Source organism: Puma concolor, chromosome A3 (genome assembly GCF_028749965.1).
Source record: "Puma concolor isolate L17-30 chromosome A3, mPumCon1.1.hap2, whole genome shotgun sequence".
Classification (NCBI taxonomy): Eukaryota; Metazoa; Chordata; class Mammalia; order Carnivora; family Felidae; genus Puma; species Puma concolor.
Genome location: NC_141669.1, coordinates 118,676,512 through 118,700,794, shown reverse-complemented (window position 1 = coordinate 118,700,794; position 24,283 = coordinate 118,676,512). Strand labels below are relative to the sequence as shown.

At 48.1% G+C, this 24,283-nt stretch overlaps 1 protein-coding gene across 3 annotated transcripts in view; it reads left to right on the top strand.

Moving 5' to 3' along the window:
* MTCL2 (microtubule crosslinking factor 2) overlaps positions 1–24,283 on the top strand; it is a 72,373-nt gene that overhangs the window by 40,914 nt on the left and 7,176 nt on the right. Inside the window, exons 6-14 of one of the 3 annotated variants that reach the window (XM_086702141.1) lie at positions 1,700–1,840; positions 5,092–5,217; positions 6,196–6,426; positions 12,121–12,225; positions 13,169–13,336; positions 14,833–15,054; positions 16,290–16,361; positions 17,627–17,697; positions 19,055–20,405. In XM_086702141.1, coding sequence (XP_086558267.1) covers positions 1,700–1,840; positions 5,092–5,217; positions 6,196–6,426; positions 12,121–12,225; positions 13,169–13,336; positions 14,833–15,054; positions 16,290–16,361; positions 17,627–17,697; positions 19,055–20,405 — 2,487 coding nt within the window. Of the gene's footprint in view, positions 1–1,699; positions 1,841–5,091; positions 5,218–6,195; positions 6,427–12,120; positions 12,226–13,168; positions 13,337–14,832; positions 15,085–16,289; positions 16,362–17,626; positions 17,698–19,054; positions 20,406–24,283 lie in introns of all 3 variants that reach the window. The other 2 variants (XM_086702140.1, XM_086702142.1) reach the window with 2 other exon arrangements.

The following is a 24,283-nucleotide window of genomic DNA, read 5'->3' as shown; positions in this document are numbered from 1 at the left end:
GCAAACAAACAAAGGAGTTTAGAAGTGCCTGGTAAAAAGAGGAACACCTCCTCCTTGCTGCCTGTAGGTACCACTATTAATGGTCTGGAGCAGTGCTGTCCCAGTCCTGTCCAGGACAGAGGCCACTAGCCACATGTGGCTACTTAAATTTAAATTAATAAAAATTTCATGCAGTTGAAAATTCATTTCATTGGTCTCAGTAGCCACATGTCAAGTGCTCAGTAGCTCAAGTGGTACAGACCTAGACCATTTCATTATCAAGGCATGCCCTTTTAAATCTTTGTGCATTCTCTCATATATTTATTTTTCACCCAAATTGTCTTATGTGATACGTACTGTGACCACACAATTGATTTTTCTTATGTAATGTAGCTAGTGGTTCATGTACTTATGATGTTGTGTTTACTATTCATATACTTTTTGTGATCAGTGATCAGAGCTGGAGGTGCCCTGGTAAACAAAAACAGACATGATTCCTGCCCCCCAGCTTCTGTCATCTAGTGGGGAAGAAAGATGTTAATCAAAATATCCTGCCAGTGAATGTGACCTAGACTCTGGGGCATGGAAGACCTCAATCTGAGCCGAGATCAGAAGGGTAGATTACTGGGGAAGAGTGTTCTAAGAAGAGGGAACAGCCTGTGTGAAGGCATCATAGCAAGGAGGAGCAGCGTGTGCACAAGGACAAAGAAAAGGAGAGAGTCTGGGTTACAGGGAGCGTTTTCATCCTGAGAGCAATGGAAGGGGTCTTCCCATGTCTGTACAGAGATTTGGCTCTTTTTTTTTTGACGACAACACAGTGTAGTTGTGCCAGAATTTCTTTAATCCATGCCCTGTTGATCTGGCTTGATCTGGCTTTTTTTTTTTTTTAATGTTATTTATTATTGAGAGAGAGAGACAGAACACCAGCAGGAGAGGGACAGAGAGAGAGGGAGACACAGAATCGGAAACAGGCTCCAGGCTCTGAGCCATCAGCCCAGAGCCTGATGCGGGGCTCGAACTCACGGACCGCGAGATCGTGACCTGGCTGAAGTCGGACGCTTAACCGACTGCGCCACCCAGGCGCCCCTGATCTGGCTTTTTAAAGCAAGCAGACTCCCCCCTGTCAGGTCTCCCTCTTGGTTCTTCTTGAGGTAGGAATGAGCTAGGGCCGCACATATGTTAGGACAGTTGAGGCTGGCTGAGAAAGTTTCTGCACAAGAGGGGCGCCTGGGTGGCTTAGTCGGTAAGCGTCCAACTTCAGCTCAGGTCATGATCTCACGGTTTGTGAGTTCGAGCCCTGCATCGGGTTCTGTGCTAACAGCTCAGAGGCTGGAGCCTGCTTCAGATTCTGTGTCTCCCTCTCTCTCTGCCCCTCCCTTGCTCACGGTCTGTTTTCCTCTCTCTCAAAAATAAATAAACATTAAAAAATTATTAAAAAAAAAAAAAAAAGGTTAGTGCACAAGACAGACATTGGCAGGATCAGTGTTTGCACTTACCACTACCACTTAGCTACTCATTCATCCTTTCGACAGACTCGCTGAGTGGTTGCAGGGCTGGGTCTGGGCTGCAGAGCTGAATCCACTGAGGCCCTCGCCCTCTGGTGGGTGGTCAGAGTCTCTTATTATAGCCCAGGGGCCTGGGGTGGGGGCTGCTTCTGGCCCCCCTTGGGCCCCTCCCCATTGTTACCTCTGGTCTCTTCTGCCTGTGCCTCTGGGTGCAGCCTCCTGACTTCAGGGACCTGCCAGAATGGGAGCCCAGGATACGAGAGCCCTTCCGCAGTGGTGACTTGGACTCCAAGCCCGACCCCAGCCGGAGCTTCAGGCCTTACCGAGCTGAAGACAATGATTCCTACGCCTCTGAGGTGGGCCTAGGCCTGATCAAGCAAGGGGGAGGGCAGGAGGAGAGTGGCCGGGGCCTCCCCAAAGCTGAGCAATCCATGGAGAAGCTTAGCTGGTGATGATGTGGGTTTTGAGTATTCCATTTGGTTCTAAGCTTCCAGGCAGCAAGTGCTAAAAGGGAGACAAGGAGGTTGGGGCCATCCTCTTGGCCCGACAAAAGAAAGCTTATAAACTCCTTTGAAGAAATTGATTTTATTTTCCTATACTAAATTTCACTGGGAATTTAGTAATTTATGTCATTTAGGGAAAGCACTCATTTCTTTAGCAGGAAGGCAGCAATCTTTACAGTCAGGCTGACTGGGTTCAAATCGTGGATCTGCTATATACTGGCTGTGAGATTGTAGATAAGTCACTTTACCTCTCCGAGCCTCAGTTTTCTTACCTTCAAAATAAAGGTGATCCCTCATAGGGCTGTTGAAAGGATTAAATACATGAAAAGCCTTAAATCTGGTCCCTATTCGGGGAAGAGGAGGAGGAGGAAGAAGATGATACATCTCAGGACCTCAGGGGACCCACCAGTATGGTGGCTTTGTGGCCTTGGGCATGTTCCCATTCTCTGCCTGTATCTTCCCCTTTGTAACATGCAAGGATTAGAGTGGGTGATGGCTGTAGAATTTCTAGGATTCCCTGGTCCTTGAGGAATTCCTGGTAGTTCTGAGCCCCTCTCAAGCCTACTGAGTCTCCCCCAGCGCTTCATAATGAACCTGAAGCAAGAAAAGTCTTCTGTGGATGGGATGGAGCCTCCTTGAGACTCCTGAGCCATGGAGAACCCTGTGTGTTCCCCAAACTAAGAACCCTTTTCTTGTGAACATTCTTGGGAAGGCAATGTTGTAGTCCCAGGAAGGCCAGTCTGCAACTGCCCAGGGGGAGAAGCTCCCTTGAAGCTGATGGATCAAACTCTCTAAGTGGTCTGAGCTTCCAAGCAGCCATGGCAAAAGGGGAAAAAACAAAATAAAACGTGAGATACTCAGTTTTAATTTTCTCAGGAAAGGAGATAAGCCGACTCACCTGCATGCATTGGATTATTGTTTCATTCAACCACTTTTTACTGAGCAGTTACAATTTTCCAGGCACTGTGTTAGGCATTGAGTTCAAGGAGAACACTAGAGATTGCAGGTAGTATCCAGCCCTGCAAGGATCTTCAATATCAAATAGACGTACAAGGTATACCTTGAATCAGAGTGCCTTCCATTGCCAAATTTCCATGTTATTGGCTGGATAATAAATGTTTTTTATTTTACAGAGGGACATCTTGCCATGCCTGGGAATGAGTGACAGATGACATTCCTTTTTTTTTTTTTTTTTTTTCCTGCTTAACATGACAGCATAACACTTCCCTCTGTTATGAGAAATACTTAAAATTTTTTGGGGGGCACCTGGGTGCCCAGTCAGTTAAGTATCCAACTTTGGCTGAGGTCATGATCTCATGATTTGTGGGTTTGAGCTCCATGTTGGGCTCAGTGATGACAGCTTGGAGCCTGAAGCCTGCTTCAGATTCTGTGTCTCCCTTTTTTTTTTTTTTATTATTTAAAAAAAATTTTTTTTTCACGTTTATTTATTTTTGAGACAGAGAGAGACAGAGCATGAACGGGGGAGGGTCAGAGAGAGGGAGACACAGAATCTGAAACAGGCTCCAGGCTCTGAGCGGTCAGCACAGAGCCCGACGCGGGGCTCGAACTCACGGACCGTGAGATCGTGACCTGAGCCGAAGTCGGCCACTTAACCGACTGAGCCACCCAGGCGCCCCTTTTATTTATTATTTTGAGAAGAGAGAGACAGAGAATGAGTGGGGGAGGGGCAGAGAGAGAGGGAGACACAGAATCCGAAGCAAGCTTCAGGCTCTGAGCTATCTGAGCTGTCAGCATAGAGCCCAATGTGGAGCTCGAACCCACAAGCCACGAGATCATGACCTGAGCTGAAGTCGGATGTTCAACCGACTGAGCCACCCAGGTGCCCCCTATGTCTCCCTTTCTGTGCTCCTCCCCCACTAGCACTCTGTCTCTCTCTCAAAAATAAACATTAAAAAAATTAAAAAATATTTTAAATTGACGTATAACATACATACAGAAAAGCATATGTATTGTTTTGTTCTTCATTTTTTTGTTGTTATTTTTTGAAAAGCACATGTATTGTAAGTGGACGGCTCAAATAACTTTCACAGACTGAACACTTCTATGTCATCAGCGAGCAGATTAATAAGTAGAGCATGACCTGTCCCTGAAGCCTCCTTTCTGGTCCCCATCTAGTCCCCATCCTGACTTCTAACAGAATAGATTAGTTTTGCCTGTTTAGCTACAAATACTTATAAACAGGGGAGCCTGGGTGGCTCAGTCGGTTGAGCATCCGACTTCGGCTCGGGTCATGATCTCATGGTTGACGAGTTCAAGCCCCGCGTCAGGCTCTGTGCTGACAGTTCAGAGGCTGGAGCCTGCTTCAGATTCTGTGTCTCCCTCTCTCTCTGCCCCTCCCCTGCTCATGCTCTGTCTCTCTCTGTCTCAAAAATAAAGATAAACATTTAAAAAAAATTTTTTTAAACAAATATTTATAAACAGAATTTCCCCTCAAAATGTAGAGTTTTACTGTCTTTTTCCTAAGATTTTATTACATAGTCATTACAAGCAATGAATAACTATAGCAAAATCCCTAAGCAGCATTGCATAGAGATTTAAAAGAAGTCAGGATCCCAAGATTGTCACTTGGTGAACCGCTGTTCACATTGAGTATGTGTGTCCGTGTCCTTCCTGTTTTTCTGTGGAGGTATATATCTATCTTTTTGACTTTTTATTGAAGTATAACATACTAATGTACCTACAATAAAGGACAGTATCCTTACGTGTACAGTTGATTAGATTTTTACACGTGTGTAGACCTATTAACCACACATATTAATCCCCTTATCCGAGTTGTTTCTAAATTTTTGCAATTATAAACAATGAGACAGCGAACATTTTTGTGAATCAGGCTTAGCTTTCTCAGTATATTTTCCTCAAATGCATTTTGAAGAGAGAAAATTATCAAGGTGAAATTATAATAATAGCTAGAATGATGTGCACTCTTTTGTTTGATCTTTATGACAGTCTCCTGCAGTAGGGACAGCCATTGTGCCTGATTCGTGCTCAATGGTCAGCTCAGGTCCCGCCTAACTCTCGTTCTCTGACCGCAGCTTCTGTCCCCCTCCTGCTGTCTCCCTCTGTGTCCCTCACCCCTACCCCAGATCAAGGAGCTGCAGCTGGTGTTGGCTGAGGCCCATGACAGCCTCCGGGGCCTGCAAGAGCAGCTCTCCCAGGAGCGGCAGCTACGGAAGGAGGAGGCCGACAACTTCAACCAGAAAATGGTCCAGGTGGGTGGCGTCCAGTGCCCCCGGCCCCCTGCACCAACTCCTCCTTCTCTTCTCTGAACTGAAGGCAGAAACCTTAGGGCTCCACGGGTCTTCAGAAGACAAGGGTATTGGGGAAACCTGAGTCCAGCCCTCGCTGTACTTGATTGAGCTGTACTGGGCTGGAATCCTGGGCTTGTCCTTGGTGGCCTGTGTGACCTCAGGCCAATCCTGTCTCCTCTCTGGGCCTCAGTTTCCCAACTATGAAATACTGCCCCCAGCAGAGCCAAAAACCTGTGGCAGAAAGGTCGTAGGTCTGGCTGGTAATTAAGGCAGATAGTCTTGCTAACAGAAAGCTAATAGAAACCTAATAGAAAGCTTAATAGAAATGTATAAGCCCTTACTGTATGTCAGGTCCATGCAATGCTCTTTTCACACATTATGTCCTTTAATCCTTAGAATTTCCCCTATGAGGTGTCCCAATTTTACAGATGAGGAGACTGATGACCAGGGAGCTGTAGTGCGTTCCCAGGGCGAGATTCTAATCCAGGTCTCTGCCCGCTCTCAGTCGTGACTTTGCATTCCTTCCTGGGGAGTTGCATATTCTCACTCCCGGCATGCCCTTTGTGTTCCACATGGGTCACCTCTTCCTGCCATCAAGGTTCACCTGCCCGGGTTCCTCATTAAATGTGAAGAGTTCCCATGAAACTTTGGCAGCCAATATGTGCTCATTATGTGATGTCATGGCTTTTATAGTGAGACAGAGTTGGGTTCAAATCTCGCTTCTCACTGATCTGTAACTGTGATTGCTGCTGCTTTTGAGTTTCTCTTCTCTGGGGTTTATCTTAACAGAATGAGCTGATAGTGGTGGAGCCCCTACCAGGGATCACCAACAGGCACCTCCCAAAGTTTGCTCTCTGTCTTTATCTGAGGCCTGGAATGGGATGGGGCAGAGCTGGGAAGACAGCCGTGGGGTGCTCATGCTCTCGCCCCCCCTCCCAGCTGAAGGAGGACCAGCAGAGGGCACTCCTGAGGCGGGAGTTCGAGCTGCAGAGTCTGAGCCTCCAGCGGAGGCTGGAGCAGAAATTCTGGAGCCAGGAGAAGAACATGCTGGTGCAGGAGTCCCAACAATTCAAGCACAACTTTCTGCTGCTCTTCATGAAGCTCAGGTGGTTCCTGAAGCGTTGGCGGCAGGGCAAGATTTTACCCAGTGAGGGGGATGACTTCCTTGAGGTATGTATGGTTCCCCTGGGACTGGGACTAGAGCAGGGGTAGGATGGGGAAGATAGGTCTAGAGGGACACCCAGCTGGCAATGACACAGCCCTGAGGCTCATCTACAAGCCATCAGCTTTCAGGCTTCCATCCCTGCATTCATTCCCTCATTCAGCATCTGCTTGTTGAGAACCAGCCCTATACTGGGTCCTGTGGCAGGTGCTGGGGATATTGTGGTGAAGACAGACTTGCTCCTGCCTCACCAGGAGAAAGTCTCTTTGGGGGCTGGTAGATCTCTAACACCTCTTTAATATTTGTCTATTTCCCTTTTTAAGAAACCTCAAGAGTCTTTATTTATTTCTTTTAATGTTTGTTTATTTTGAGAGAGGAGAGAGAGAAAGAGAGAGAGAGAACACGAGCAGAGGAGGGGCCGAGAGAGAGGCGGGGGGAGAGAGAGAGAATCCCAAGCAGGCTCCACACTGTTAGCACAGAGCCCAACACGGGGCTCGATCCCACACTGTGAGATCATGACCTGAGCCAAAATCAAGAGTCGGATGCTCAACTGACTGAGCCACCCAGGCACCCCAACAAACCTCACAGTCTTTAGCAGGCAACAAGATCTAGGTAAATTTAATAATCTAGTTTTGCTACTATTGTATTATATGCAAATATAGTATCTACTTCACGTATTGTATATATTGCACACATCTTAAGTGTATAGCTGATGAAGTTTTGTTGTATACATCTGTATAGCCCCTACCCAGATCACACAGAGCACATTTCCAGTGCCCCAAAAGACTCCCTCCTGTTCCAGAACTCTTTTCATTTGGCACAACTGAAATCCTATACATATTAGACAAGAATTCCCTATAACCCTCTCCCCTGGTCCCTGGCAGCCACCATTCTACTTTCTGTCCCTGTGATTTTGTCCACTAAGTATCTCAAGAGGAAGCATGCAGTTTTTGTCTTTTTATGGCTGGCTCAGTTCACTGAGCATAACATCCTCAAGGTTCATCCACATTGTAGCATATTGCAGAATGTCCTTTCTTCTTAAGGCTGAATAATATTCCATTGTATATATGTATAAACCACATTTTGTTCAACTTTATTAGGGTATAATTGACACACAGAAGTTGTATATATATAAGGTGTAAAACTTAATGTTTTGATATATGTATACATCATAACATGATCACCTCAGTCAAGCTAACTAACATGCCCATATCACTTCACATAGTTATACTTTCTTTCCTTTCTTCTTTTTTTTTTTTTTATGGTGAGAACACTTAAATGCTCTCTTAGTACAATACAGTACCGTTATACAATACAGTATCATTAACTGTAGTCATCATGCTGTACATAGATCTCCAGAACTTATTCATCCTGCATAACTGAAACTTTGTACCTTTTTTTTTAAATGTTTATTTATTTTTGAGAGAGACAGAGAGATAGAGTATGAGCAGGAGAGGGGCAGAGACAGAGGGAGAGACAGAATCTGAAGCAGGCTCCAGGCTCTGAGCTGTCAGCCCTGAGCTCGATGCAGGGCTGAAACCCACGAACCATGAGATCATGACCTGAGCTGAAGTGGGACGCTTAATCAGCTGAGCCACCTAGGCACCCCTGAAACTTTGTACCTTTTGACCAACATCTCCCCATCCACCCACTTCCCTTCCCTTGGCAACTACTATTCTGCTTGCTGCTTGTATGAGTTTGGCTTTTCTTCCATTCCACATTTAAGTGAGATCCTGCAGTATTTATCTTTCTGTATCTGACTTATTTCACTTAGCATAATGTCCACTAGATCCATCCATGTTGTCAAAAATGGCAAAATTTTCCTCTTTTATGGCTGAATAATATTCTATTGTGTGTATACACACACACACACACACACACGCACGCACGTTTTCTTTATCCATTCATTTGTGAACACTTATGTTTTTTCTGTATCTTGGCTATTGTGAATAATGCTGCAATGAACCTGAGAGTATAGATTTCTCTTTGAGATCCAGATTTCATTTCCTTTGGATATGTACCCAGAAATGGGATTGTTGGTTCATATGGTAGTTCTGTTTATAATATTTTTAGGAACCACCATGTTGGCTTTTTTTTTTTTTAATGTTTATTTTTGAGAGAGAGAGAGAGAGCGCGCGCGCAAGCGCAAATGGGGGTGGGGGCAGAGAGCGAGGGAGACACAGAATCAGAAGCAGCCTCCGGACTCTGAGCTGTCAGCACAGAGCCTGGTATGGGGCTCAAACTCAGAACTGCGAGATCGTGACCTGAGCTGAGGCCAGACACTTAACCAACTGAGCCACCCAGGCATGTCCATATTGACTTATTTTTAACCACCATATTGATTTTATCTGAAGCCCAGTTTTGGCTGCTGAGTTAGATGCTCCCCCACACCCTACAAAATGAATTGGAGGCCACATAGCCTATATTTTAAGTCAATTTGTCTCAGGCAAATTCTCCATATTTGGTAAAAATCTTTCTAGTCATTTCCATGTGCTAGACTAACAAAGAGAAACAGAAACTTACTTTAGAAAAAAAATAATAATGTGGGGCGCCTGGGTGGCTCAGTCGGTTAAGTGTCCGATTCTTGGTTTTGGCTCAGGTCATGATGTCACAGTGCATGAGATTGAGCCCCCGCATCAGGCTCTGTATTGATAGCGTAGAGCCTGCTTGGGATTCTCTCTCTCTGCCGCTCCCCCCTGCTTGCATGCACATGTTCTCTCTCTCAAAATAAATAAATAAGCATTAAAAAATAAAAAAAGGAATAAAATTTAAAAAAGGTAAGCATAGAAAATGAAATAATTTATGTACCTGTAATTAAGAGAAATACATACATTTACTGAAATAGACATAATTAATAAGATATAAACATAACTAGGGGAGCCTGGGTGGCTCTGTCAGTTAAGCGTCCAACTTCGGCTCAGGTCATGATCTCGCGGCTCGTGAGTTCGAGCCCCACATCTGACTCTGTGCTGATAGCACAGAGCCTGGAGCCCACTTCGAGTTCTGTGTCTCCCTCGCTCTCTACCCCTCCCCCACTCACTCTGTCTCTCTTTCTCTCTCTCTCTCTCTCAAAAATAAATAAACATTAAAAAATTTTTTTAAAGGTACAAACATAACTACATACATTGTAAAAATAGATATATACACACGTATAAATATTATATGAAGTGCATGTGTAGAAATATGTATAAACATATGCATATAACTATATAAATAATAAGCTTGATATACATTCATACCCTCAAAGAATATATATGTCCATTCTGTATAATGCAGAATTATACATGTGAATGATAAAAACCCACAGGTATTGAGTATGGTGTTCTGGGTACTGTGTTAAGTACTTTAGGTGGATTATTGCATTTCATCTTTACAAATATGCTATGATACAGAGATAATTATCATTAGATAAAGATCATTGATTCTTTGCCTCAATTCTGAACTCCAGAAGCTCTGAGAGCTATGTTTTGTTGTATCGAACTCAGTGGGAAAAGATGGGCCTAACATTCATTTGGCAGCAAAACCTTTATTTATCCAATTTCATGGTAATATTCATATGTTTATAGAGGAAACATCAGTGTGCTTGAGCATAGAGTGTTACACCAGACCCCACTGGGGCAGTTTATTTGTACAATATACAATGTAGGTACCACATTCTCTTTCTAAATCCCCTTTCATTCTGAATTCCAAGCACACCCAACCCCAAGGATTTTAGAGAAAGAATCGTGCACCTGTGTATACAGACAACCGAAGTCTGTATGTTTAGATACTCGTGACCAGCGACAGAATAAGGTGTTTGTTCAGGCAGGCCCTGCTCCCTCTCACATACTTGCAAGCCTCAGTGCCTGTCCTGACACTAGAAACCCTTCTTCATTTGGTTTCTAGGACATCACACTCTCTTGGGTTTCCTTCCACCTCACTCACTGGTTGTTCCTTCTCCATCTCCTTGGCTGAACCCTTCTTTTCTCCCTGACCTCTCTTTTTTTTTCATTTTTTTTAATGTTTATTTATTTTTGAGACAGAGAGAGACAGAGCATGAATGGGGGAGGGGCAGAGAGAGAGGGAGACACAGAATCGGAAGCAGGCTCCAGGCTCTGAGCCATCAGCCTAGAGCCCGACGCGGGGCTTGAACTCACAGACCGCGAGATCGTGACCTGAGCTGAAGTCGGACGCTCAACCGACTGAGCCACCCAGGCGCCCCTCTCCCTGATCTCTCTTAATGTCAGAGTCTCCAAGGCTCAGCCCTTGGGTCACATCTCTCCCTTACCTACACTTACTCCCTTGGGGAGCTTACCCAGGCACATGGCTTAAATGGCATTTCTTGCACATTGTGAATCTCTCCAGAATGTATTTATTTAGAGTTTGACCCAGCCACTCTACCCTCCCTCCCATCCCTCCCAGCTGAGCCACCGTCACTTCTTGCCTGGATTGTCACTGCAGCCTCCTACCTGGTTTCCCTGCTTCTGCCCTTGCAGTCTTCCACCAAGTATCTTGCATTTAGAAGGATACGAGCTGAGCATCTTGTATTCAGGTGGCATATATTCCATGTGGATGGCATCCCCTGCAGTTTTGTGATATGGGGTTCTGTTGCTGCAGTGATCTCATGAAACTGAAAGTCAGGTTGTCATCACTGCTCAGCTCACAGTCCTCCCCTGGCTCCCATTTTACCCAGAGCAGAAGCCAAAGTCCCTACAAGTCCCTGGCCTGGTCAGCCAGCCTTGTTCCGTGTACCTCTCTCACTTCCTCCCTGCCTCTCTTGCTTCCCTCAAACAAACGTGTTCCCACCTCAGGGCCTTTACGTTTGCTGTGTCCTTTCCCTAGAATTCCTAACCTGCAGGTGTTCACATGGCTTATTCTTTTACCTCCTTCGGGGCGTTGCCCAAATATCCACATCTCTCTAAGGCCCTCCTTGACCACCCACATGCACCACATCCCAAATCCTTTGCTTGTTCTCTTTCTCCATGGCATATCTCCATGTGACATTCCAAACATTTAATGACATTCATACATTTCACTTATCTGTTTGATTTCCTGCTACTGGAAATGAAAGGGCTTTTGTCTGTCTTGCTCACTGATATATTCCCAGCTCTGAACAAAGGGCCTGGCTCAGGATAGGTATTCAATAAACATTTGTCGAATCAGTGAGTGGATACATGAATGAATGATGGGTGAGCACCCCAGTCAGAAGCTGGCTTCCTTCTGCGTCATTCCCATCCTGAACCTAGTACCCTGGTCTCCTTGGCTGGCTCTGGACTTCTGCCCCAAATCCATCCACAGCAAACCAGGATGGTTCCCTCTGTCCACCCAAACCTTTGGCTGCATTTATCTATAATTATGGGGGTGCCCGTGATCCTTTTATTGCACCCACAGGGCCTACCTTGACTCAGCCTGACAACATGGTTAATTCTGAGTAGCTCTCAGGGATGCCTCACAGCCCCTGAGCCAGAAGAGGTTGTAGAGAAGGCCACAACGGCCTGCGTTTCCAGCTGTGTGCTCTTAGGCCTAGGTGGTGAGCAATAGCCAAAGTTAAAATTTGGGAAATCGGTGTTGAACTAGAGTAGTTCATCCTGAACCATAAACCCCCATTCTCTCTTCCTACCTGACTGTGTAAGACCCTTTCTATCGGGGCCACTAGCCTGAATCCCTTCCCCCGACGGTGAGACTCCCAAGCATGATACCCTTCTACCCTCTGTTGAATGTAGGTAAATAGCATGAAGGAGCTGTACCTGCTAATGGAGGAAGAAGAATTAAATGCCCAGCATTCAGATAACAAGACCTGTACAGGGGACAGCTGGACCCAAAACACGGTGCGTTCCCAGCCTGTTCCCAGTCCTGTCCTGCCCATGGTTCGTCTATTTAGCGATCACTTCCTGCCACCTTCTCTGACCTGTCTTGCATGGGGTACTAAAGCTTCAGAGGATTATTGCCTGTTTACTGCCCCAGATGCTTAGTGCTATGGGGTTCATGAGTCATCCAGGGTAGTGACAGATGATGGACTCTGTGATCACATGTAAGAGAGCAGTTAATTCTGTGTGGATCACAGAGAAGGGGTAATAGGTGGTAGGTTTTGAAAGATGAATGGGAGCTTGCATAATAGAGAAGGGAAAAGGCCCTTTTGGACTGAGAGAATTGTATGCGCAAAGGTGTGGCAGGGTATTCTGGGATTGGCTGAGGCTCGGGATGTACATAGTGAAGGTAAGGACATCAAGTTGGAGGGTCATATGAAGAGAGGCCTTGTGGTCTGGAGTCAGGAACCGTCAAATCAAGCCATGGGGCAGAGAGAGCAATGGGGTCAGGCTCCCAGGTTCATACACAGTGAGCGTGGGTAGGTGGGAAACAGGTCATTGGCCAAGGAGAGAAGATTGGGACTGAGTCAGGCAGTCAGGAGGCTGCGTAGTTCGTATTTCCCATCTGGCCCATGATGGGTTAGACAAGCAGATCTTGGGCAAGGAGAAAGACTCAGGGCCTAGACTCTACAGAAGCTCAAAGAAGCCAAGGCCCACCTCACATTTAGGCTGAACAATAATTGCTGTAGCCTCGGGGGTTTTTGTTTATGTGAGGCCGGGGAACATGTCAGGCCATGGCTGGGCTTGTCATGCCCATTTTATGGGTGAGATGACCTAGGGAGGTCATGCGGTTTGCTCGAGACCAGGTAGAGTCCTGGGCTGGACTCTGGGTGAGTGCTCCCAGCCCAGGCTCCCCTTCCCATGCCTTCGAAGCTCCTGACCCAGGCCTTGCCCCCATCTGCAGCCCAATGAGTATATCAAGACACTGGCTGACATGAAGGTGACGCTGAAGGAGCTGTGCTGGCTACTTCGGGATGAACGCCGTGGTCTGACTGAACTTCAGCAACAGTTTGCCAAGGCCAAGGCCACCTGGGAGACAGAGCGGGCAGAGTTGAAGAGCCATACTGCCCAGGTGAGTCCCCCACCTGTCAGAGATATTTCCCCTTTGTTCTTCCCTCATCTAAACCCTCACAGCTGTCAGATCTAGGAGCATAGGAACCCCTTCACTTCCTCTCGTGGCCCAGGGATGGCAAGATCATGGCTGGAATCATACAGCAAGGGTACCAGAAACACTGGAGCCTGGGATCATTGGGCCAGGGAAGGAATGTGAAGGACTGACACATGGGCTCGGGACATCATAGGCACCTCTGTTGCACCATGGGTTCACAAGTGAGGCCAGATGCTTAAATGCCTGTCTGCACCTGGTGACGGCCTTCACACATGGCTGGGCTTCTCCCTGATGTATTCGTTCACTCCCACCTCTCATAAGAATCCCCTTAATCCTTTGCTACCTGGCTTTGTTTTGCTTCCTCCCCACAAACTGGGGGACTCCCCTCCCCACAGCCCAGGGAGATCAAAGGAGCCTTAACCAGGAGCTCTGGAGCTGTGGTCTCTGTTGTGTGCCCGGAGGCAAGTTGTTGCCCTCCTGCGGTCTGAAAAGTGAGAGGGTGGGTTTCCTCCCACTCAGAGAGATTGTTGTGACCACCACCACCCCCACCCCCACCTGTCATGACTCTTCAGGTCCCAGCTTCCCCAAGCCTGTCCCTGCTGCAGGCTGCCTTCCTGGGCATCATGGGACCCTTGGGCCCATGATCTCTGCTGGACAAGTAATGAAACAAACACAGAGGGGTTAAATTTCTTTCCCAAGATCATCCAGCTAATAGGCAGCAGACCTGACCTTTCTCCCAATTCTCTGTTCCTCCTGCCTTCTCATTACCATGACCCCAACCTTCTTCCCAGGGTTCACACACTTCTGGCTTCCCAGTGCCACCCTTCTTTCCTCCTAACCCTCCCTGCAGAGCTCACAGCTCCTGCCCTGTCTGCACATTTCACTGTTCCTGCTGACCCCCCACAACCCAATCATTCCAAGTGCCCCTGCACACTGGGAAGTGGACCGGCCCCTATGGGGGTTAACATATGAGACCACAGCCTGGGGGACTTGGGGAACACTGATGCTTGAGGCTGCATATTTACCTCCTGCCACCCTGAGTCTTGGTGCCACGAAAGCCATCACTCTGGGCTGATTGCTGCACATCATTTTGTGATCCTGGGTGCGTGTCCCGCACTCACCATAAACCCAGACCAGTTGTGAGAGTTGATGAAATATGAGAAGCAATAACCAGGAACCTCTGCTGTTTTGTAGCTATGTGACCTGGGCCAGATAACCTCTTCGAACCTCTTTCTCCTCTCTATAATATCAAAAAAGGTAGTTGTCTTGTTGAGATTTCATGAAGATACTGAGACAATGCTTGGGAAGCACAGAGCTTGGCATGGAAAGAGCTCCCTGCAAGCCTTGATTGTGAGGAGGGCTTAGTTCTGAGTAGGTGGTCAGCAGGTGAGGGGTCTTCAGGGCAGAGAGGCAGGGTCTCCTGGTGCCAGACACCCAGTTTGCTCTTCCTTCTGCTGCAGATGGAGCTGAAGGCTGGCAAGGGGGCTGGGGAGCGGGCAGGGCCCGACTGGAAGGCAGCCCTACAGAGGGAGCGCGAGGAGCAGCAGCACCTGCTGGCGGAGTCCTACAGCGCTGTCATGGAGCTGACGAGGCAGCTGCAGATCAGCGAGCGCAACTGGAGCCAGGAGAAGCTGCAGCTGGTGGAGCGGCTTCAGGGTGAGAAGCAGCAGGTGGAGCAGCAGGTAAAGGAGCTGCAGAACCGCCTGAGCCAGGTGAGGCCTGTCCCAGCCCGAGCTGGCCCCAGCCACCGCGGGGACTCACTGTGGGAAAAGTCCGGGGCTAGGGTCTCCTTCAGTTATAGCTGGATCCAGGTGCTCAGAGAATGCAGTAGGCGCTAGGTCTATCTGTCTGACAGTCTCTCAGGCTTGCTTTCCTCTGTGCTTTATTCCTAAGCAAGCTGTCACCAAATATGGTTACTGTTAGTTGTATACTCATCTCTTTACAGCTTACCACTGGCAATAGAGAGTTTTCCTCTTCCATAAGGCTGATTGGCCAGTTGTAAGTCATGTGCCTACCCCTAGAGCCCTCCGAATTTGAGAAAGTTAGAGTCCTCTGACCAAAAGAGGGGGATGGGAAAAACCATCAGTGGCCATTGCGCCCCAGTACGGTGCACATCATGCACCCAGCTGCCACCTACCAGGCTGCTATGCGCCATTCTTTATTTTGACTTTTTCCTTTGTTTTACTTTTTATTTTAATTACATAAATCAGGACACCATCTTTATATAAGACCCAAATATTGCAAAATCATACGCCAACCCACTTCTTCCCTTTCTTGCTACTTAAATTTATGTTCACAGAGATCTTTTTTAAAAAAATCTTTATTTATTTATTTTAAATGTCTCTTTATTTTGCGGGGAGGTGAGGGGCAGAGGGAGAGAGAGAGAGAGAGAGAGAGAGAGAGAATCCTAAGCAGGCTGCATGCTGACAGTGGGGCTTGATCCCATGACCAAGATCTTTTTTCTTTTTTGAATCAGTGATGGAATCATAAGATACGTATGTTTATATTTGTTTGCCTCTTTCATAAAGAGCCGTTCACAGCAGAGCGTAGAGGTCAGTCTACTCATTCGATCTACCTGCTGCTTAGCATGCCCAGTATGGAGCCCCCACTCTGACGTCATCCAGCTGGTGCTGAGCTGACCTAGCTGGTCCAGGAATTGCAGCATGAATTAGCGTAGCAGTGACAGCGGTTACCGTACAGAATGATGGGCTAAGGATGCCTGTAAATGGCTGCTCTCATGGCCATTTTCCAAATCTACCTTTTGGTGGCGCGGAGCCGCTGCCCACTGGGAAGATGTCTCCTAGCCCATGACTGGGTCCTCCGGGCTACAAGCAGAGCCTGCAGAGTGGCCTGCACAGAGCTAGGGCCCGCTCACCAGCTTTACCCGCCACTGACCACCCTCTTTACTCTTGCCCAGCTACAGAAGGCTGCTGACCCCTGGGTCCTGAAGCACTCAGACCTGGAGAAGCAGGACAACAGCTGGAAAGAGGTGAGGGGGTAGCAGGCCATCCATGTTCTCTTGCTCCTGGCTCCACTGCGAAGCCCCTCGCATGTGGGAGAGGTGACAGGGACGATGCTAACTCTGTCTCACAGGTCATACCCTTGCACTTTGGGCTCCTCGATCCTGGCATCTCTACCCCATAGTTCCAGCCAGTGGTTGGGGACTTGTGAGGAGCCCCCTGGCAGTGTCATCCTTCCATGCCTGGGAGAGAGGCTGGGTGTCTCTCCGTGTTCTTGGCCAGGCCTTTGCCCTCTCTTTGGTGTCGCTTGTGCCTTTCTGAAAAGCAAGGCCTCTAAGAGCTGTGTGATCTTGAGCAAGTCACTCTATCCTTCCCTGCCTGGGCTCCGGTTACCTCAGTGGTAAAATGAGAATCACATTCTGTGCTGTAGCCCATCCCTCTTTGTGGAGACCAGTTAGGTCACGTTGGTGACATTTGCTTAAGCCTCAGGTGCATTGTCCACATAGCAATATTCTGAGTAAGGAAACAGTGGGCATACAGGCTCTTTGCTCATGACAGCCTGAGGAAGTGGTGTGTCAGGGGATTTGGTTGTAAGCGACAAAATTGTGGGGAGCTGAGGCAGGAGAGGATTTGACTGGGGCTCAAGAGGGCTGGTGACACAGGTTCTGAAAACTTGTGCAAGTCCCAGGGGACCTGCTCTGGAATGAGGGTGAGACAAGCCCTGAGCAGGAAACATCAGGCCGCTGCTATCACTGCTAGCTGAACATTGGCTGTTGGGTGCTTTGTTGTTGCCACCACATTCAGAATAACTTCTTTTTTTTTTACATTTATTTATTTTTGATAGAGAGAGACAGAGCACAAGTGGGAGAGGGGCAGAGAGAGAAGGAGACACAGAATAGGAAGCAGGCTCTAGGCTCCAAGCTGTCAGCACAGAGCCTGACATGGGGTTCGAACTGACAAACTGTGAGATCATGACCTGAGCCGAAGTCAGACCTTAACTGGCTGAGCCACCTAGGCACCCCCAGAGTAACTTCTAAAAAGATTCTTTCCCAGGGTTCTTTCTTGGATCTCTGATTGACCAAGTCTGGATCACATACCTATGGAGGGAGTGATAGATGCCCTGTAGCCAGAAACTGACCAACAGGGATTCCAGACCGGTGCTGACCTCACTCCTGCTCTACAAGAGGAGACTCAGGCGTGGGATCCAGGGTCGGCTCCCACACCGACCTCCTGTCACCTTCCCTTGGTGTGCTGGTGGCCAGAACTCACTTTTCCTGCCTCTCTTCCTTGACAGACGCGGAGTGAGAAGATCCTCGACAAGGAGGGGGTTTCTGAAGCTGAGCTTGGGGGAACTGCCTTAAAAAGGTGCTGGCATCCCCTCCCCCCGCCCTGCCCTGCCCTGCCCTGCCCTGCAGCCCCTCTCCTGTCCAACCCTTCAGGCCCTCTCCCTGCTCCACTCCTTGTCTGTCTTCTTTCCCTTGCCCCATGTGTCCACCACAGCACCTCAGCAGAGCTGATGGAGCCCTGGGATATGGTTTCTATGGAACTGAAGCCACTGAGAAGCCAGGAAGCTTGGGACAATTAGAATTCCAGCCCTTGATTTTTCTTGTTTGTTTGATTGTGGATATGTATGAAAACCTGGGACCCCATACATCCTAGCTGGGAAAGAAATTTTCAGCTCCGCTTGGGGTTCCTTCCTGTGTCTGGAGTTAGGGGAACCAGGCTGGGCTATTCCTGGGATTACTGAGCAGTTTCCTCTGGGCCCAGCCCTGAGCTGTGGCCAGGGAGATCCTGGGGCTATCAGGGCCATACCTCCACTGTTACAAAACCCTGAATAGAATGAGAGCAACAGAACCCCATCTGGGCCATGAGAGGAACCTCAAGCCAGGCAGGCCCAGGGTAGGAGGGTGGGCTCCGGAGTCAGCGTGTGGGGCTTGAATTCCAGCTGTGCCATTTCTAGGAAGGCGACCTTGGGTGATCCTTCCCATCTCACTCGAGTGGGAACCGTAGCACCTGTCGCCTAGAGTCCCTGGAGGGCCGAATGGTCTGACCTCTGAGATGCATTTATGTGCACCTGACACTGGAGGTCGTCAGGCAACACAGGTGCCAGAGGTTCAATGGCATCTTATTTGGGTTCCCCCAAAAGCAAACACAGGATTTGAGAACTTGTCTCAAAGATCCTGAGACAAGGATTTGAGTGCAGGTCGTTTATTTGGGAAGGGATTTTAGGAAACACTGGAAGTGACACAAGGAAGGGAAGGCAGCCAACAAAGGGGGATGTTGTCATTCCGCGGACAACCGAAGCTCAGTTTCGCTGAGGAACCCTGGGAGCCCGAGTGGAACGTGCAGCTCAGAGTCACCTGTCCGAAGAGCAAGGAGGCTGGGTACTGAGCTACCAACTCCCACCCATTGTTTGCTGGGGGCTGTGTGTAGGGGCAAAACTCTGTGATATTTGTAGCTTCCTCTGCATGGAGGCCAAGTGTGCTCTTGCAGTCACAAAAAAAGCCCTTTGGTGGAGAATGGCAGGTGTTCGGAGTGTGCTGTGTTGGGTGTGTAGGTGTGGGTGTGGAGGCGATGTGGGGCAGGGCACCGATAGCGTCTTCCACAAGACGTGAGCAGGACGGTCGTGGTCCCAGTTGTGGACCAGCGAAGAAGACCAGAGTGCCTGCTCTCTTTCCATTATCTTCCACTAACCTCGCTCTTCCTCCTCTGCTCCTCCCAGGACCAAATCTGTTTCGTCCATGTCTGAGTTCGAAAGTTTGCTCGACTGTTCCCCCTACCTTGCTGGTGAAGCTGCCCGAGGCAAGAAGCTGCCCAACAACCCTGCCTTTGCCTTTGTGGGCACCCAGCCGGTGGACTCAGAGAAGGATGCCCAGGAACAGCCAGGGCTCTCGCCGCGGGACTGCAACCGCCTGGGCTCCCTGGGCTGCCAGGAGCCGGCAGGGAGGCAGATGCAGCGAAGCTACACGGCTCCTGATAAGACGGGTATCCGCGTGTACTACAGTCCCCCAGTGGCCCGGCGCCTGGGTGTCCCCGTGGTCCACGACAGGGAGGGCAAGATCATCATCGAGCCCGGCTTCCTCTTCACCACCGCCAAACCCAAAGAGTCAGCCGAGGCTGACAGGCTAGCTGAGAGCTCCTACAGCCGGTGGCTCTGCAACTTCTCACGGCAGCGCTTGGACGCAGGCTCGGGGGGCAGCCCCTCTGCGGCAGGGCCCGGCTTCCCGGCAGCCCTGCATGACTTTGAGATGTCTGGCAACATGAGCGACGACATGAAGGAGATCACCAACTGCGTGCGCCAGGCCATGCGCTCAGGCTCGCTGGAGAAGAAAGTGAAGAGCACGTCCAGCCAGACAGTGGGCCTGGCCAGTGTGGGCACACAGACCATCCGCACGGTCAGCGTGGGCCTGCAGACGGACCCACCCCGCAGCAGTCTCCACGGCAAGAGCTGGTCACCACGCAGTTCATCACTCGTGTCGGTGCGCAGCAAGCAGATCTCCTCCTCCCTGGACAAGGTGCACTCGCGCATCGAGCGGCCGTGCTGCTCGCCCAAGTATGGCTCGCCAAAGCTCCAGAGGCGGTCCGTGTCCAAGCTGGACAGCGCCAAGGACCGCAGCCTGTGGAACCTGCACCAAGGCAAGCAGAATGGCTCCGCTTGGGCCCGCTCCACCACCACCCGGGACAGCCCTGTATTGAGGAACATCAATGACGGGCTGTCCAGCCTCTTCAGTGTTGTGGAGCACTCGGGGAGCACGGAGTCTGTCTGGAAACTGGGCATGTCCGAGGCCCGGGCCAAGCCTGAGCCTCCGAAGTATGGCATCGTGCAGGAGTTCTTCCGCAACGTGTGTGGCCGGGCACCAAGCCCCACCTCGGCGGCAGGGGAGGAGAGCACCAAGAAACCGGAGCCCCTCTCCCCAGCCAGCTACCATCAGCCAGAGGGCATGGCCAGGATCCTGAACAAGAAGGCAGCCAAGTCAGGCAGCAGCGAGGAGGCCAGACTCTCGGTGCTCCCCCAGGTGGGGAAGGATGGTGTCCCCCGGGATGGAGATGGAGCCACAGTCCTTCCCAATGAGGTAGGTGGGAAGGGCCTTCTCTTTTTTCTTGTCTGGGGTGTTGACTTAATGTCCAAACTCTTTTGGCTTTCAAACTCAGGAATATGGTTGTGTGTTTCAAAAAGTCTTTTTGCTGGTCTGGAATGGGGGGTTAGTGGGGCACTTGGCTGGCTTAGTCGGTAGAGCACGTGACTCTTATTCTCAGGGTCGTGAGTTCAAGCCTCATGTTGGGTGTAGAGCCCACTTTAATGAATGAATGGAAGAAAGGAAGGAAGGAATGGGGATTAGAAGGCCCCAGACCTGATGGATACATGGTCTGAATACAAGAAACTAGTGAACATGACTTATCTGACCACCACACACGAGAAATTGCTAGCATCCCCTCCAGGGAAGAGGAGTACTCGCTGCTCTCCTGCAACCCAATGGAGCCAGTGTGTTTGGTTCATGAGAGCCAGTTGTGTGCATCTCTGTGTGCAGTAAAGCACCTGGAGATCGGCCACAGTAGGAGGATTTACACCATGAAAATTGACAGGTGCTCCAAATCAGGACTTCTCCCCTCGCTCCTGGAAAACTAGTTATTAAACATTTTCCGGGGTGCTTGGGTGGCTCAGTCGGTTGAGCGTCCGACTTTGGCTCAGGTCATGATCTCATGGTTCATGGGTTTGAGCCCCACATCAAGCTCTGTGCTGACAGCTCAGAGCCTGGAACCTGCTTTGGATTCTGTGTCTCCCTCTCTCTCTGTTCCCCTACCCCCCCCCCCCCCCCGCTTGTGCTCTGTCTCTCTCAGTCTCTCAAAAATAAGTAAACGTTAAAAAAAAAAATTTAAACATTTTCCCACACACCCCAGCCTACCCCCTAAGACTCTTTGCCTAAGTGCTTCTATTTCCTCTGAGAATCTTTTGCTGCACATGCCACCCCTGCACCCCCAGATATCAATTTCAGATTTGGTTAGGGATTATTTGCATGTTAGTAAAAGAATGCATATAAATTAGTTTTCCAGAAAGGGAAATGGTGGAACATCTTATGGATCCCAGGCATAAGGACCCGAAGCCCTCAGCACCTTCTCTGACTTCCTGTCCTCTCCCTTGAGCTTTGTTTTCTCTGATGTCTACTTTCTTCCTGTCTCTCTCTCTCTCTTGCCTTTGCATATATGGTCCCAGCTCTGCTTCTATAACATCTTCTAGTTCAAACATCTAAGAGACACTGACTCAAATCCCTCTGTCTAATTTCAGATTACTAGAAGAAAGAAGAGATTGGGATTGGTCTAACTTGAGTGCAGTACCACCTTGATCTAGCCATATCACGTGAGATCACATGGGTGATATCACATGACCTGCGGTGCACTCAGTAAAGGTTGTAGGTGGAGGGCAGGGAGGTGGCATGGGCTGTGATTGGCCCGTTTGTATGTATGTGTAGGTGGTTTCTAGTTTTTATCTATCATACATAATGCTGTGGTGGACAAGGTGCAAAAACATTTGTCCACATTTCAGATTATTTCCTTAGGTTTGAGTTGCAGAAATGGGATTACAGGATAAAAGAACATAACATTTTAAAGGCGTTTGATAAATATTGCCAAATTGTCTTTTTTTTTTTTTTTTTTTAAGATTTTAATTTTAAGTAATCTCTCCACCCAGCATGGGGCATGAACTCACAAACCCCCGATCAAGAGTCACATGCTCCACTGACTGAGCCAGCCAGGCACCTTGCCAAATTGTCTTTCAAAAGATTTTGCCCAGGGGTGCCTGGGTGGCTCAGTCTGTTGGGTGTCTAACTCTTAATTTTGGCTCAGGTTTGTGGGATTGAGCCCTGTGCTGGGCTCTGTGCTGACAGTGTGGAGCCTGCTTGAGACTCTCTGTCTCTCCCTCTCTCTTTGCCCCTCACTTGCTCTCTCTCTCTCTCTCTCTCAAAATCAATAAATAAACATTAAAAAAAAAAGGAGTTTGCCTAATTTCTACAGCCTCTAGTGTACGTGGTTAGTACTTCTTCATACTCTCGAACCAGCAGGCCTTACTTAAAAAAAAAAGTATTTAAAAAAAAAATTTTTTTTAACGTTTATTTATTTTTGAGACAGAGAGAGACAGAGCATGAACGGGGGAGGGTCAGAGAGAGAGGGAGACACAGAATCCGAAACAGGCTCCGGGCTCCGACCTGTCAGCACAGAGCCCAATGCGGGGCTCAAACTCACGGACCGTGAGATCGTGACCTGAGCCGAAGTTGGCTGCTCAACCGACTGAGCCACCCAGGCGCCCCAAAAAAAGTATTTTAAATTCTTACCTTTTTTTTAACTTTAAAAAATTTTTCCGTTTAATGTACATACTGAACATATCATAAAAATATGCCTCACTGAAGTCTCATAGACCAAACACACTCATTGTATTAGGGTTCTTTAGAGAAACAGAATCAATAGACTGTGTGTGTGTATACATACGTGTGTCTGTGTACATGTGTGTGTATAGAGAGAGAATTTTTTTTTTAATTTTTTTTTTTAACGTTTATTTATTTTTGAGACAGAGACAGAGCATGAACGGGGGAGGGGCAGAGAGAGAGGGAGACACAGAATCGGAAGCAGGCTCCAGGCTCTGAGCCATCAGCCCAGAGCCCGACGCAGGGCTCGAACTCACAGACCGTGAGGTCGTGACCTGAGCTGAAGTCGGATGTGCAACCAACTGAGCCACCCAGGCGCCCCGAGACAGAATTTTTTTATAAGGAGGCAGCTCACATACATAATTATGGAGTCCTAAAACCTAGAGGATAAGTTGGCAAGTTGGAGACCCAGCAGAGCTGATGGTTTAGCTCCAGTCTGAGCTCAAAAACCTGAGAACCGGGAGAGCTAGTGATGTAATTCCAGTACAGCGCATGTAGCTATTGTAGTTCCAGTCCTAGGACCATCAGGCAGGAAGAATTCTTATTCAGGGAGAGTCAGTGTTTTTGGTCTTCCAGCCTTCAACTGATTAAATGAGGTCCACCCCCATTAGAGAGAGCAATATGCTTTGCTGATTTAAAGGTTAATCTCATCCAAAAGCAGCTTCACAGAAGCTCTCAGGATAATGTGTGACCAAATATCTGGGCACCTTGTGGCCCAGTCAAGTTGACACATAAAATTAACCATCACACCCATATCACCACATGTATATCAAGAGACACAGGTGGTATTTTGGATGTTGATTTTAAAGCTGATCCAGATATTTTTCACTATGTAAAATATCATGTTACCCATTGACTCAGTAGTTCTTCTAGGAATGTAGCCTATGGAAATATTCACAGAGGTGGGAGAACATGCTTGTATAAATAAATGTATGGCATTATTAATAAAAATTGCTAACATTTATTGTGTACTTAGTAGGCACTATGCCAAATGCTTTGCCTGTTATATTTAATTTCACCCTCACAACATTTTGGGAAAGGCATCATGTCCTTCATCTTAGAGAGAAGGAAATCAAGGTTTAGAGAGGTTAAGTAACTTATCCAAGGTCACACAGCTGGTAAATGGCAGGGCTAGGATTTGAACCAAGCAATTTAGTTCTATAGCAGCACTTTTAACCATTATCCCTGTGTGTTGATAATAGTAAAAAAAATTAGAAACTATCTAAAATGCCATGTAAAAAATGAATTGGATAAATAAATTAAGGTACTGTGTTTCCATTCAGTAGAATAATGTATAGTATATAGCCATTAAGAAGAAGGAAATCTAGATATACATAACGACAGAAAAGTGCTTATGTTTTGCAGCTACAAACTATGCTGTAGCAGATGATGTCATTTTGATAAATGTATGGGTGTGCAATGTGTTGAGAATTTATGTTTGACGGATAACATCTACTTTTTTCTCTGTGTGTTCCAGAATTGATTACATTGTGGAATGTTATTTATGAACATTTGTTATGGTTCTAATGGGAGAA